The following is a 16,672-nucleotide window of genomic DNA, read 5'->3' on the forward strand; positions in this document are numbered from 1 at the left end:
ATGAAGGACACAGAGAGGGAAAGGCAGAGACACAGGCAAAGGGAGAAGCAGGCTCCATGCAGGAAGCCTGATGTGGGACTCGATCTCAAGATCCCGGGATCACGCCCTGAGCCAAAGGCAGATGCTCAACCACTGAGCCACCCAGGCATCCCAAGAAATACACATTATCAGGTCCTCCTCTAGACCAAATAAATCAGAAACTCTATGGTGGGCCCAACAATGTGTTTTGACAAGTTTTCCAGGTTATTCTGATGCAGGCTCAAATTGAGAATTACTGACATAGAGCAATCAAAATGAATGAACTATATTTGCAGATGACGTGATACTATATACAGAAAACTCTAAAAACTCTCCCAAAAATCTACTAGAAATGATAAAGGAACTCAGTATGGTTTCAGGATACAAAATCAATGTACAGAAATCTGTTGTGTTTCTAATAAACACTAATAATGAAACAGCAGAAAGAGAAATGAAGAAAACAATCCCATTTACAATTGCACCAAGAATAATAAAATACTGGGTGCCTGCGTGCGTGGCTCAGTGGTTGAGCATCTGCCTTTGGCTCAGGTCATGACTCCGGGGTCCTGGGATCAAGTCCCACATTGGGCTTCCCGCAGGAAGCCTGTTTCTCCCTCTGCCTATGTCTCTGCCTCTCTCTGCGTCTCTCATGAATAAATAATCTTAAAAAATAAATAAAAATAAAATACCTAGGAATCAGCTTAACCAAAGAAGTGAAACACTTGTATTCTGAAAACTATAAAACACTAATAAAAGAAATTGAAGATAACACAAAGAAATGGAAAAACATTCCATGCTCATGGATTGGAAGAACAAATATTGTTAAAATATCTATGTTACCCAAAGCAGTCTACACATTCAATGCTATCCCTATCAAAATACCAACAGCATTTTTCACAGAGCTGGAAAAAACTACCTAAAATGTGTATTATGCCACAAAATACTCCAAATAGCCAAAGCAATCATGAAAAAGAAAAACAAAGCTGGAGGCATCACAATTCCAGACTTCAGGTTATATTACAAAGCTGTAATGATCAAAACCGTATGGTACTGACACAAAAATAAACACATACATCAATGGAACAGAAAAGAGAAATAAGCCCACAGTTATATGGCTAATTAATCTTCAACAAAGGAGGAAAGAATATGCAATGGGAAAAAGTCTGCTCAATAAGTGGTGTTGGGAAAACAGCACAGTAACATGCCAAAGAATGAAACTGGACTATATTCTTTTACCACTCACTAAAATAAATTCAAAATGGATTAAGGACCTAAATGTAACACCTGACACCATAAAATTCCTAGAGGAGAACACAGTAACTTCTCTGACATCTCCATAGCAACATTTTTCTAGGTATATCTCCTAAGGCAAAGGAAACAAAAACAAAAATAAGCTATTGGGACTTCATCAAGATAAAAAGTTTCTGCAAGTGAACTAAACAATCAACAAAACTAAAAGACAACCTACTGAATAGAATATATTTGCAAATGACATCTGATGATAAAGGTTTAGTATTCAAAATGTATAAGAAAAACTGATACAACTCAAGACCCAAAAAACCCCCAAATAATCCAATTTGAAAATGGGCAGAAAAATAATAATAAAATAAAAATAAAAATGGACAGAAGATGTGAACATACATTTCTCCAAGACAAACAGGCACATGAAAAGATACTCAATATCACTGACCATCAGGGAAATGCAAGTCAAAACTACAATATCACCTCACTCCAGTCAGAGTGGCTAAAAACAACAACACAAGAAACAACAGGATGTGGAGGAAAAGGAACACTCATGCACTATTGATGGGAATGCAAACTGGTACAACCACTCTGGAAGACAGTATAGAGGTTCCTCAAAAAGTTAAAAATATCCTACAGTCCATTAATTGCACTACTGGATATTTACCTTAAAAATACAAAAATACAAAAAAATTTTAAAAAATTAAAAATACTAATTCAAAGGTATATATGCATATATATAACATACATATATATAAATAAACACATCCTATGTTTATTGCTGCATTATTTACAATAGCCAAGACATGAAAGCAACCTGTCTATTGATTGATGAGTGGATAAAGAAGTAAGAAGAAGTGACATATAGATATATAGTTTATTCAGCCACAAAAAAGAATCAAAGTTTGCCATTTGCAACAATGTGGATAGAGCTAGATAGTATTATGCTAAGCCAAATAAGTCAGAGAAAGAAGAATATGATTTTACTCATATGTGGAATTTAAGAAACAAAACAAATGAACACAGGGGGGAAAAAGGAGGGAGAGATAAACCAAGAAACAGACTCAACTATGGAGAGCACACTGGTGTTAACAGAGGGAACATGAAGGGGGATGAAACAGGCGATGAGGATTAGGGAGTGGACTTGTGATGAGCACTAAGTATTGTATGGAAGTGTGGACTCACTATTTTGTATACCTGAAACTAATATTACACTGTATGCTAACTATGCTGAAATAAAAATTAAAAACTTAATTTAAAAAATGAGTGAGCTATACCTACCTGCATCAACATAGGTGAGTCTCCCATACATAAAATATTGAGTAAATGAAGCAAGAGACAAAGGAGAAACTATGATTCCATTTATACAAAGTTAAAAAATAGGGGGAACCACTTTATTATTTACTATTGCATTCAGAGCCAATGAAACAATAAAGAAGAGCAAAGATATAACTAACCAAAAGTCACAGGAAAGGTTACCTCTGGGAAGGTGGGTAGCAGGAGGACTGAATTCAGAAGAAACACACCAGAAGCTCTGGAAGTGTTGGCATGGTTTTATTGCCTGACCTGGTTGATGTTTATATGTGCATTTCCTTTAAAAGCATATATTAGGGCCCCCTGGGTGGCTCAGCGGTTTAGCGCCACCTTCAGTCCGGGGCCTGATCCTGGAGACCCCGGATCAAGTCCCATGTCGTGTCTCCCTGCATGGAGCCTGCTTCTCCCTCTGCCTGTGTCTCTGCCTCTTTCTTTCTCTCTGTTTCTCATTAATAAATAAATAAAATCTTTTAAAAATAAATAAAATAAAATAAAATAAAATAAAATAAAATAAAATAAAATAAAAGCATATATTATGGGTTTCCCTGGGTGGTTTGGTGCCTGCCTTCAGCCCAGGGCGTGATCCTGGAGACCCAGGATCAAGTCCGTGTCGGGCTCCCTGATTGAGCCTGCTTCTCTCTCTCTGCCTCTCTCTCTCTGCCTGTGTCTCTGTCTCTCTCTCTGTATCTTCCATTAATAAATAAATAAAATATTTTTAAGTATATATTATGATAATTATATATACTATACACAATACTGCATATATAAAATGTTACATATATTCTATATATATAGTGCATATATACATATATTGTTATGTTCACAGAAACTATTGAAAATGTTGAAAAGGGGCACATTGTTGGCTCAAGTGGAGGAGCATGTGACTCCATCTCAGAGTCATGAGTGTGAGCCCTACATTAAATGTAGAGATTACTTAAATAAAAATAAAACTTGGGGCACGTGGGTGGCTCAGTCTGTTAAGTGTCTACCTTTGGCTCAGGTCATGATCTTGGAGTCTTGGGATTGATCCTGCCGTCTAGCTCTGGGCTCAACACAGGGTCTCCTTGGGATTCTCTGTCTCTCCTCCTGCTGCCCCTCTCTCTCTCACCCTCTTAAGTAAATAAATAAATCTTCAAAACAAAACAGTGAGTGTTTTGTTTTGAAGTGCCACCTCTCAATGGCAGGTACACTTGTGCTAAGCCCACATCACCAAATGAAGACTTAACACCTAATTTAATTACAGTTTCAGCCTCTTCCAGCAGTTCTGTCTCAAGCCAGTCAATCTGGAATCACCTGGTCAGCAGTGACCAGTGAGGTCATCTGCTGGATGGGTCCATGCTGTCCCCTAAAGGAAGATGACCTTACCTCAGACAATCCACTCTGCTGGTAACTTCCTTGTCTGGCCCCTTTCTGCCTACACAAATCTTTCATTTTGCACAGCTCTTGAGAGTTCCTTTCTGTCTGCTAGATGGAATGCCGCGTGATTCATGAATCATCATAAAGCTTGTAAGAGCTTCAAAATGTACTCAGCTGAATTTTGGTTTTTAATGGATTGCTTGCTGATTGGACTTTATTTCTTCTCTCTTTCATTTACTGTATTGTTTTCTTTCTCATTTTTTCTTTTCTTCTTTTCTTTTTTTAAAGATTTTATTTATTTAATCATGAGAGACACAGAGAGAGAGGCAGAGACATAGGCAGAGGGAGAAGCAGGCTCCCTGCAGGGAGCCCAATGCAGAACTTGATCCCAGGATCCCGGGATCATGACTTGAGCCAAAGGCAGATGCTCAATCACTGAGCCACCTAGGTGCCCCATTTTTTTTCCTTTTCAATTGGTCAAGCTTTCGTTTTATTCTCTCTAGTCGTTTCAATTTAATCTCAGTTATTTCCTGAGATTTTTGCCCTGATAATCATGAATAAATCTGTATTTCTTTATTGGATATCAAAATAAAATAATCATTATACTTCGCTACCGCACAGAGGACTTTGTCACCTATGCTCCTTCCTCTTCCTCCCAGATAAGATAAAGCCTGTGGGCCATGTTAACATCCCCACTCTCTCTACCATTTCTGAAAACCTCAGGCTTCAGTTCAGGTCTCAGAGAAACAAGCAAAAGAGAGACCAGAAGAAGTACGGCAGTCTGTGCTCTTGTGGGCCAGCAAGTGCAAATAGCAAAAAGAGAGGAGTCCTATCCCTCTTGACATCCTTAGAGGCATACACCAGACTTCTGCCAACCCTGGGAATGGGGAGTGACTTAACCTCTGAGCATCAGTCTCTCCCAGGACCACAAGTGTTTGAGCAGCTGTAATGCCCACCATCCCACATCCCACCCTCCCCCGCTCACCCCAGTGGACTTCCGGGCATCCAGAGAGGACTCTAGGACTCATTAAAGATGGTCTGTGCTGCAGGCTCTCCCTCTGGGCCCACAGCATCACCTCTCCGACAAGAACATCAAGAAGGATAAAAGATCCCTCTTCCTGCCTTTCCTCAAGGTTCAGACCCAAGTCATATGACTGGGAGTTCCAACGTTTCCCCCCATGGCTTTGCCATGTGTCAATGGATCCACAGCAAATGGTTATTCAGTTTCCGACTTGGGGAAAGTCAAGACCCCACATCATCTATCTAGCTGAAACTGCCTGGCATTATGCTGCCAAGGCCCCTGGAGCTGCCACATGGGACATGAACCTATTTGCAGACCTGCATCTTTGAATTTGCTAATCTGAACAGATGGAAAAGAAAAATGTTATAGATTCTCTTGGGAGCACAAGGGGTGTGTGTGTGTAGAGTAGTAGAAGACCAAGGATGAGGCATTAGGAGGCAGGCAAAAAGAATGCAATGTCTATAGGGGATTTAAAAACAATAATAAGGACAGCCTGGGTGGCTCAGCGGTTTAGCGCCGCCTTCAGCCCAGGGCGTGATCCTGGAGTCCTGGGATCAGGATCGAGTCCCACGCTGGGCTCCCTGCATGGAGCCTGCTTCTCCCTCTGCCTGTCTCTCTCTCTCTCATGAATAAATAAATAAACAAAATATTTAAATAAATTAAAAAATAATAAAACCGACTAAATCTGTCTGCTTTCTGTTATCACTATGTATAGGCAATTCTAAACAATGTCAGTGATAAAATACCCCTCCCTCAAAACACAACCACTGCAGTTAGTGTTGAGAATATATATGAGGTGGGCTGAATAATGCCCCCAATGATGCCCAAATCATAATCCTGTAAACCTAAATACCATCTTAAGTGCCCAAAGAGATTTGCAGATAGGATTACACGACCGATCTAGAGATGGCCAGTTTATTCCAGATTATCTGGATGGACCCCATGAAACCATAAGGTCCTTATAAGAAGAAGGAGGATCAGAGTCCAAGAAGAAATCGAGGTGACCACAGAAGCTAGAGGCTGGGGACAGAGGAGGCGCTCCAAGCCAAAGAACTTGGGTGTCTCTAGAAGCTAAAATCTGGCCAGGAACCAGATTCTCCTCTGAAGAGGGAGAGGTTTGAGGCCATGATGACATCTTGATTTACACTTCTGATCCCAGGTTTGTAATATAACAAATGTGTATTGTTTCAAATCACTAAAGTTGTGATAATGTGTTACAGCAGCCACAGGAGATGAATACAATATGTGAGCCTCCAATTAGATCATCCTAATGATTTTTCCTTTTATAAACATTTATTCTACATAGAAGCTGATTCAGAGGCATCCCCACTTCCATGGGAACAGAAGCTCCCTGGATAGTGGGATATTGGAATTGTCTCTATTGGCTGTTCATTAATATCCTCTATTATGTCCCTTATCATAAACCAGTAAATATGAGTGTTTCCCTGAGCTCTCTCTGCTATTGTAGCAAACGTAAGGAGGGGGTCATGGGAACCCTGATTTATAGTTAATTTGTCAGAAGTACAAGTAACAACCTGGAATTTTTTATTGGTGTCTAAAGTGGGCACACTCTTACAGGATTGAGCCCCTAACTCGTGGGATCTGACGCTAAATCTAGGTAGATGGTATCAGAATTGAGCCAAATTATACGACACCCTGCTAGTGCTGCAGGAGAATTGCTTGCTGGAAACCCCGCATATAATGGTGTCAGAAGTGAAGCAAGGTATTGTAAGTGTGGATAGTAGTGTGAGAGTAATGGGGAAACACATTTTTCATTACAGATTAGTCTAGTAGGAAAATAATTTTTTTAAGATTTTTTTTATTTATTCATGAGAGACACAGAAAGAGAGAGGCAGAGACACAGGCAGAGGGAGAAGCAGGCTCCATGTAGGGAGCCCGACGTGGGACTCCATCCCCGGTCTCCAGGATCACGCCCTGGGCTAAAGGTGGCGCAAAACCGCTGAGCCACCTGGGCTGCCTTAGGAAATAATTTTATGTAACTAAGTGCCTAATGTTAGCAAGTAGATTTTAATAAAATATAAATAAAACCAAAAGGCACAATTTAGGAAACCAGTAAATTATACCACTGATGCAACATTTTATTTTCTTAATACTTTAATTTTGAAACAACAATTTTAAAAGGCAGAATATATATATGTATATGTCTTTTTTAAAAGATTTTAAGTAATCTCTACACCCAGTGTGGGGCTTGTACTCAAGAGTTTGAGATCAAGAGTCTATGCTCTACTGACTAAGCCAGCCAGATGCCCCTTACCCATATTTACTGGTTTATGATAAAGGATATAATAAAGAATATGAGTGAACAGCCAGATAGAAACAAGAGTTCCAAGTACAGGAGCTTCTGTCCTCATGGAGTGGGGATGTATCATCTTCCACATGTAGATGTGTTCACCAATCCAGAAGCTCTCTGAACCCATAAGATTGAGATTCTTATGGAGGCTTCATTGACTATCCAGAGTCACATCATTAGAAGGAAAGACATACCTATCACCCAGAAAATTCCAAGAGATGTAGGAGCTCTGTCAGGAACCAGAGTCAAAGACCAAATATTAGAACAGTAGTTTTTCCTAGGGCTCTTATCACTTAGGATTTTAGGAGCTCTGTGTCAGGAATCTGGGACAGTGACTAATATATAGATTTCCCATTATTTCACAAATCACAAGAGCAAAGATCAAACCACTAGGTAGCCATCAAAGCTATTGAGTAAAAAGTTCTGCTTGTTTTTCTTTTGGGAATTTGGAGGAACTTGAAACCTTTTGTGTTGTGAAACCAACAATTGGCCCATAATTATTCTTAATTTCATTAGGAAATGAGAAGCGGGCACCTTGAAAGGCACTGACCCCCATGGAGTTCAATGAAGAAAAATTTTAAGCAAAAGAGGAGACAATTGAAGCAATATCTGGATGTATTTTGGAATAAGAAATGCCCACAATATCCCAAATAGTTTAATTTCACATTTATTACTGCAAATAATTTGCCATAGAAAGTAGAGGATATTAAAAATTATCCCTCCTGAAGACTATCCACTGGAAAAAAGACAGTTTCTTCAATAAATGGTGCTGGGAAAATTGGACATCCACATGCAGAAGAATGAAACTAGACCATTCTCTTACCCCATACATAAAGATAAACTCAAAATGGATGAAAGATCTTAATGTGAGACAAGAGTCCATCAAAATCCTAGAGGAGAACACAGGCAACACTCTTTTTGAATTTGGCCACAGTAACTTCTTGCAAGCTACATCCATGAAGGCAAGAGAAACAAAAGCAAAAATGAACTATTGGGACTTCATCAAGATAAGAAGCTTTTGCACAGCAAAAGAAACAGTCAACAAAACTAAAAGACAACCTACAGAATGGGAGAAGATATTTGCAAATGACCTATCAGATAAAGGGCTAGTATCCAAGATCTATAAAGAACTTATTAAACTCAACAGCAAAGACACAAACAATCCAATCATGAAATGGGCAAAAGACATGAACAGAGATCTCACAGAGGAAGACATAGACATGGCCAACAAGCACATGAGAAAATGCTCCGCATCACTTGCCATCAGGGAAATACAAATCAAAACCACAATGAGATACCACCTCACACCAGTGAGAATGGGGAAAATTAACAAGGCAGGAAACCACTCATGTTGGAGAGGATGCGGAGAAAAGGGAACCCTCCTGCACTGTTGGTGGGAATGTGAACTGGTGCAGCCACTCTGGAAAACTGTGTGGAGGTTCCTCAAAGAGTTAAAAAAAATAGATCTGCCCTACGACCCAGCAATTGCACTGCTGGGGATTTACCCCAAAGATACAGATGCAGTGAAACACCGGGACACCTGCACCCCGATGTTTATAACAGCAATGTCCACAATAGCCAAATTGTGGAAGGAGCCTCGGTGGTGTCCATCAAAAGATGAATGGATAAAGAAGATGTGGTCTATGTATACAATGGAATATTCCTCAGCCATTAGAAACGACAAATACCCACCATTTGCTTCGACATGGTTGGAATTGGAGGGTATTATGCTGAGTGAAGTAAGTCAATCGGAGAAGGACAAACATTATATGGTCTCATTCATTTGGGGAATATAAAAAATAGTGACAGGGAATAAAGGGGAAAGGAGAAAAAAATGAGTGGGAAATATCAGAAAGGGAGACAGAACATGAAAGACTCCTAACTCTGGGAAACGAACAAGGGGTGGTAGAAAGGGAGGTGGGCGGGGGGTGGGGGTGACTACGTGACGGGCACTGAGGGGGGCACTTGATGGGATGAGCACTGGGTGTTATTCTATATGTTGGCAAATTGAACACCAATAAAAAATAAATTAAAAAAATATCCCTCCTGAAAAGGATAACAAGGGAAAGGAGGGGAACTGAGTGGGAAAAATTAGAGAGGAAGACAAACCATGAGAGTTTCCTCACTCTGGGAAACAAACAAATGGTTGCAGAAGGGGAGGTAGGTGGGGGGATGGGATAACTGGGTGATGGGCACTAAGGAGGGCACTTGATGGGATGAGCACTGGGTGTTACACTATATGTTGGCAAATTGAATTTAAATAAAAAATGTAAATTAAAAAAATTTATCTCTTCTGAGTGTCAAATATGCTAGGTACTCCACCAGGAGGGAGAAGAGAGGGGCCATAAGCCTCCATCCCATTAGTTTCATTACCCAATCCTGCCAGCTTCCACTTGGAAAGGGGATAAGGTGGGGCTGGCTGGTCTCCAGGTCCTCGAAGTGCAAACAGCTTAGGGTTCCTGGAATACCTTCTCCCTTAATGCCCTCAGGTGAGAACATCCTGTTCTAAAGCAAGGTACATACAGGATCAGATACTATAGAAAACAGATAACTGAGCAAGCAGCAAAATGATATTAAGATTTTGAAATGAGGGTAGGGGTGACTGGGTGATGGGCACTGAGGTGGGGCGCTTGATGGGATGAGCACTGGGTGTTATTCTATATGTTGGCATATTGAACACCAATAAAAATAAATTTATAAAAAAAGATTTTGAAATGATAAGGAATGATGTCAAATCTAAGAAGCCATCAATTTTTAAGATTTATCCTTCTTTTAGGTAATGCTAAAAATGTGAATACAATTAAAATGTGAATCAATTTTTTTAAAATCATAGCAAATGGGGGCACCCGGGTGCCTCAGTGGCTGAGCATCTGCCTTTGGCTCAAGTAATGGTCCTGGGGTCCTGGGATTAAGTCCCACATTAGGCTCCCTGCAGGGAGCCTGCTTCTCCCTCTGCCTCTGTCTCTGCCTCTCTCTCTGTGTGTTTCTCATGAATAAATAAATAAAATCTTTTTTAAAAATCGAAGCAAATGAAAGATGCAGCACAATTTCAGAAAATTTAAATGTGAAAACAAGTTGCAATGAGAATCTGTGAAAAATAGTACTTTAATAAAACAAAAGAGAAAGAAAAAAATAGCCAAGCAGACTTGGGGGCCGGGGGGGGGGGAACCTTCCTGAAACTTCTATTGATAAGAATTATATGAGGATTCTAACCTCTGTGCAAGTGAATAAAATATCTGCATGTGTATATGTGTGTGCAAAAAAGTGATAGAATTACAAGAAGTTAAATCCATCAACATAAAGACATCATTGGTAGGTCAAACGGACAACACATTAACAAGGTTATAGAAAATATGAAAAACACTATTAACTTCTCATTTCATTCATTTAGCAAATGGTCAAAGATCCTAAGGAAGTGAGAGCAGACACTCACGCTGATATCTGAAAAAAGAGCCTTGTTAACCTTGAAAATAACACTACCAGTTATTTTACCAGCAGAAAATGGGTTCACTCGGGACCAGCAGAGAATTACAACCCAGGACAAGAAACCTGTGGCAAAACCATAGGTGAGCACCCACAGTAAAAAAAAGAACACTTTTTTATAGAGGAAAGGGGGAGTTAGGAGGGCTGTTGTAAACAGGAAATCCACTGGAGTAAACGGGGAGTTTGAAGTGTAGTGGCTTCTTATTGGCTGGACTGTTGCTAGGGGAAGAAGTAAGCCCTTCTTCCTCCTGCCAAGGACAGTAGTAGTAGGTTAAGTAGATCCACCTGCAAGGTTTCTTGTGCCTCTTCCTGTTGGATTTGCTATTGACAAGGAGACAATGAGAGCTCACCCTGCAGAACCTCCTGATTCAGGTTTTAATGAGGTTTTCCCTTATTCAATTTTCACAAGGCCAAATAATGCTTTGCTGTCTGGATTACCACAGTTTATTTTTCCATTCACCTCTTAAAGGACACTTTAAGGGGCACTGGATGGCTTAGTCTGTTAAGTGGCTGCCTTTGGCTTGGGTCATGATCCTGGGGTCCTGAGATCTGGCCCCACCTGGGGCTCCCTGCTCAGCAGGGTGTCGGCTTCTTCCTCTCTCCTCTACTTGTACTCTCTCTCATGCTCTGTCACTGAAATAAATAAATAAAATCATTTTAAAAAACTAATAAAGGACACCTTAAATCCTCCTAGGTTTGGGCAAGTATGAATAGAGCTGCCATAAACATCTGTGTGCAAGTTTTTGTGCAGGTGTCAGGTTTCAAGTCGTTTGGAGAAATACTAAGGAGCACAATTGCTGGACCATATAGAAAGAGTATGCTTAGTTTTATAAGAAACTTCCAAACTGTCTTTCATGGTGACTGTGTACCATTTTGCATTTGTACTAGCAAGGAATGAGAGTTCCTGTTGCTTCACATCACATCCCCACTAGCATTTGGTGCTGTCAGTTTTCTGGATTGGGTTTTTTTTTTTTTTTTAACAAGGGTGCAGTGGTATCCCTTGTTGTTGTTGGAGCTATATATTTTTATGCATACAAAAACACTTATGAGGGATGCTTGGGTGGCTCAGCGGTTGAGCATCTGCCTTCAGCTCAGGTGGTGATCCTGCGGTCCAGGGACGGAGTTCTACATCAGGCTCCCTGCATGGAGCCTGCTTCTCCCTCATGTCTTTGCCTATGCCTCTCTCTCTCTCTCTCTCTCTCTCTCGAATAAATAAATAAAATCTTTAAAAAAAAAAAACTGATGAGCTAGCTGCCTCTGATATACTGAGGAAGCCCAAAAGTTGGATTTCTAGTAAAGCAACAAAAGATAAGGAATCTGACAAATATCTAAAATATAAGGACCTTACATGTGTATATATTTGGTATTTACAAAGCATTTTCATGACTATTGTTTCTTTTCCCCCTTAACTCTTACCATAGTCACAACTAAGATTTGTGCAAAACAAAAGCCAAAGGCTCCGCACTTGTGCAAGCTGGATTCCTCAAGTTTTAACTCCTGTTTTATGACCCCATCCACAGGCTAGAAAATTATCATTTCTCAAAATTGTTTAGTATGGTTTTTAAAAAAAGATTTTGTTTATTTATTCATGAGAGACACGGAGAAAGAGGCAGAGACATAAGCAGAGGGAGAAGCAGGCTCCCTTGGACGAGCTCAATGCTGGACTTGACCCCATGACCCCCCCGACCACCACCCAGATGAGGGCAGATGCTCAACCACTGAGCCACCCAGGCGCCCCTTAAAGCGAGTTTACTAGCACGTGCCAAGCTGCGCCCAGGGCTTCAGGGACACAGACCCCCAGAGGACCCTGGACCGGTGGTGACACCTGCAAAGGCTAGCCAAGAAAACCCTCCTCACATCCCCCTGAGCTTTGGGTCTGGCGGAGCCTCGGGATGAAGGTACCAGTAGGGGCCTGGTACCCTGGAGCGAGGGGGGTCCCGCCTGGTGAAAACACACGCAGGCATTTCCGACTGTAAGCCGAAGATGACGGAAAAATGCACTTTCCTGACAGCTAAGAGGGGTTTGGCCGCCCTACTAAAACACAAGGGGCTATGGGAGTTAGTCTGGGGATGCCACAGCCTTTCTATCTTTGTTTATTGCAGGAAGGGCGCGGTTAAGCCTTAAAAAATATATAACTGAGTGCTCCAGAAGCCCTCCAAGAGGAGGGCGCGCCCAGAAGGGCTCACCCCAAAAGGAGGGCGGCGCAGGGGCGCGACCTAGGGGAAAGCGGCAAGCGCAAGTCAAGCACAGTGCGCGCCAGTACGTGCGCGCTCCCGGCCGCGGGGCGGGGTTGCCCCGCCCATCCTCCGTCGGCGTGCGCGCGCCCGCGCCTCGTTCCACGAGCGGCGTGACCGTAAAGAGGCACGGCCGTGTCGCGAAAGGGGCCGCAACGCGCAGGGCGCTGGTTGACGGCTGGGACTCCATTTTGTTCGCGGCTCCTCTCCTCGTAAGTCGTTCGTTTCCGCGGCTCCTGTGAAGCGAAAAAAGTTTAAAAAGGGTAAAAGTTTTAAAGGATTTTCTGGAACTCTGTCGGTAAGCCTAGCGAGTCTCCATTTTCTCTCCGCAGCAGACGTCGGTAAGCGCGGTTCCGGAGAGGCAGAGAGGATGCGGCCCTTGGACATCGTCGAGCTGGCGGAGCCGGAGGAGGTGGAAGTGCTGGAGCCCGAGGAGGATTTCGAGCAGTTCCTGCTGCCGGTCATCAACGAGATGCGGGAGGACATCGCCGCCCTCACCCGGGAGCACGGCCGAGCCTACATGCGCAACAGGAGCAAGCTGTGGGAGATGGACAATATGCTCATCCAGATAAAAACGCAGGTGGAGGCCTCGGAGGAGAGCGCCCTGAATCACCTGCAGAATCCCGGCGACGCGGTGGACGGCAGAGCGGCCAAGAGGGGCGAGAAGGCGGACGAGAAGGCCAAGGAGATCGCGAAGATGGCAGAGATGCTGGTGGAGCTGGTGCGGCGGATAGAGAGAAGCGAGTCGTCCTGAAGGAGGAGGGCGGTAAGGCGGAAGGGAGGCCGGCGCGGGGGGAGCAGAGGCCGCGGCGCGCTCCGGTTGTACCCTGCGTGTGAGCAGGGCGGCCGGAGTGTGTCCGCTTGCACCCGGGAGCCGCGGTGCCCTGCAGAGCCACCTGTGCAGGCCTTGAGGGAGGCAGAGTCACGCCGGGGCCGCCGAGCCACGGCGAGGAGAGAGAGGACCAGCCGAGGGGAGCGGTTATTGGGCCGTTTTGGGGTTTGCCGGAAGATCGGAGCGGGTCGGGGGGCGTCCTGCGTGTTTGAATTGGTGAGGGGTTTTGATTCGTTTGGTTTTCTTTTTCGGAATTAACCTCTTGAATGACGGCTTTCTCCCCTCTACTCCCGAACTGTACTTTAGGTTTACAGCCAACGGATTCTGGTCAACTGATGGGAGATTGGCTGACATCCTTGAGAAGCTGAAACCAGAGAGCCTTTTGTTTTCTCTCTCTCTTCCCCCACCCCCCCCACCCCCCACCCCACCCCACACTCTGTCCTCACTTACACTACGTTTTTTGCTATGGTCTGTGGTTGGTGACCTCAAAATAAGTTTTGACTGTTAAATGTTTTTGTTTGGAAAAGTAACTTTTATTTGGAAGATGATCTCACATGAGAATTAGGGCCGAGATTGTAAGCTCTTGCAGCAGTGATGTTTGTTCTTGGGCTTTGGTGATTTCTAGGTTTTGAGGTGCTTTGTGCTTTCTTGTGTGACTTGATATAGCTCCCTGGATCTTTGAGTCTGTGTCACATGAGACTCAAGAGTTGGAGTCTTCCAGCTCTGGAGGTGCTGAAGGAGCTGCTTACTTCTGGAAGATTGCTTCGTGCAGCAACTGCTCAAGAAGCTGAAGAAGAAGGGACCAGACTTCAACTGGGAATGTGAATGGGGTTGACCTGGCTAGGACTGAGGAGTCGAAAGGAGGTGTGGAGGATGATAGTAGTGTCTGTATTTTCCGGACTTTAATTTCTGTGTGAGACCAAAGGAGAAAAGATGTATTTTGTTCAAAATTTAAATTTTATGTGGCGTACTATCTGATGTAACCTGTCTGGTCAGTTTATTTGGACAACCCAACTCAGTTTTATTTGATATGGAACCTAGAATAGACAAGATCTTGGTTTTTGTACAAGTTGATGTAATATTCTGATCATTTCAGGGGATTCACAATGGAAGAGATATTTGCAAAGGCTCTTGAGGGGCTGGCTGGGAAAAGAAAGGAGGACTGTCTGCATTGGACCCTAAACTGGACAGGGACTAGGTATTTTTGAGGTTGATAGGTCGTCCTGCTATAAGTTCATTTGAGTAGCAGACCTGACAAAGCATTTGAGGTCAAAACCCTACCATGTGTAATTAAAAAAAAAAAAAAGAAAAAAAAAAAAAAGACCATGTTAATAAAAGTATTCATTTGCTTGAAAAGACTAAGGACCTAAAAAGTTATTGACTAAAATTTTATTTCTCTCAAAATCTTTCTCATTGATTGTCATCATTACCAAATGGAGGATGAATTTCTTCTAGTTTTTGACGCTCTCAGCCTCTGGTCACGGGGAAGATTTATTTCTGCATGCTAGTATCTACATGTTGATCGAAAAAGGGCAGACTCAGTTTTTAGTGTAGGAAGGAACCTCTTGAAATCCTGTGGTCTGGGCCATTGCCTTCAGACAGGCCATAGTACTTCCAGTCACCTAACCTAAAAAACTGGAACATTAGCCCTCACATTAGGGAATGCTATGGTAAGGGGGGGTGTGGACCACACCACTCCCAGCACCTTCAGATATGATGCGCTTACTCCCCAGCTGCTAGAAGTGTTGCTGACAGATGGTGTGTAGCTGGTCAGCCCTCCAGAAGCGCCTCTGCTTAAGAGTAGCCTTAGCTGAGGTCATGCCCCCTTTCCTGGGTGGCCCATATCCAAGGACTAATAGACTAGGGGTCTAAGGGCTCTTTGCCTCTTGCTACAAGCTGGGAAGACTTTGAAGGGCATCTCTGTGTGAGCTGCCTGTGGGGTCTGCTGAGGCTGTTTCTAGGGCTGCTTCTCTGCCTAGTCTAACAGGCCTCCCATGGCGCCTAAGCCCTAATAAACAACCTGCACTGACTGTTAAATGTTTTTAATGTAATTTTCATCTTGAAGTCTGCTTCCTAGGAAGCCCAATCAGTAAGTGTAAAACAGTAGGAAACCATGTGTCCCAAGCTACATGTCCTGTCTCTGGAAGAGTTAAGAAGCACTTCAGAGCAGATAACTGGGGAACTTGGCTTTGAAAGATGTACTGCTGAGAAACTGAAGAGAAGAACAGACATCCAGGCTCAAGGAACTGAGAAAATGCCAGAAGTTCCAAATTGTATGGGTCTTCATCATAAGTGGGTAGGATGAAATTAGGAACCAGGAAACAACAGCCACCAAAATTTAAACTTGTAATTTGCTAAGACTAGGAAAATAACATTGGTGCAATACTAGGTAAACTACAGACTTCTGATTTCACCAGTTTTCCAGTAATGCCTGTTTTTCTATTTTAGGATACCACATTGCGTTTGGCTAGTTAATTTTTAAAATGAGTAATATGGGGATACCTGGGTGGTTCAGCAGTCAAGCATGTGCCTTCGGCCCAGGGTGTAATCCTGGAGTCACAGGATCAAGTCCCACATCGGGTTCCCTGCATGGAGCCTGCTTCTCTCTATGTTTCTGCCTCTCTCTGTGTGTGTTTCTCGTGAATAAATAAATAAAATCTTAAAAAAATAAAAACTAAAATGAGTAATACGAATGGCACAAAATTCAAAAGCTAAAAAAGTGACCTGTTGCTGTCCCCATCTTCCCAGTTGTCTTCTAGGAAAACAACCATTTACCAGTACATTGTATACCCTTGCAAATATGCATGTTTGAGCATATACATATGTAACTCTCCAACCTTGGGTTGGAAATTTGAGTTCTT

At 42.7% G+C, this 16,672-nt stretch overlaps 2 protein-coding genes across 3 annotated transcripts in view; one reads left to right on the top strand and one right to left on the bottom strand.

The window, feature by feature from the left end:
* The window catches only part of PPP2R2C (protein phosphatase 2 regulatory subunit Bgamma), a 947,578-nt gene that overhangs the window by 268,197 nt on the left and 662,709 nt on the right, over positions 1-16,672 (bottom strand). The gene's annotated exons all lie outside the window — the stretch shown is intronic.
* On the top strand, positions 13,050-15,167 carry MRFAP1 (Morf4 family associated protein 1). Of its 2 annotated transcripts, none has more exons than XM_025437575.3 (3): positions 13,050-13,191; positions 13,312-13,745; positions 14,118-15,167. In XM_025437575.3, the coding sequence occupies exon 2, from the start codon at positions 13,350-13,352 to the stop codon at positions 13,731-13,733; it is 384 nt and encodes a 127-aa protein (XP_025293360.1). In that variant the 5' UTR covers positions 13,050-13,191; positions 13,312-13,349; the 3' UTR covers positions 13,734-13,745; positions 14,118-15,167. The 2 variants fall into 2 exon arrangements, with proteins under 2 accessions (XP_025293360.1, XP_025293361.1); XM_025437576.3 differs by having other exon boundaries at positions 13,122-13,191; positions 13,315-13,745.

Source organism: Canis lupus, chromosome 3 (genome assembly GCF_003254725.2).
Source record: "Canis lupus dingo isolate Sandy chromosome 3, ASM325472v2, whole genome shotgun sequence".
Classification (NCBI taxonomy): Eukaryota; Metazoa; Chordata; class Mammalia; order Carnivora; family Canidae; genus Canis; species Canis lupus.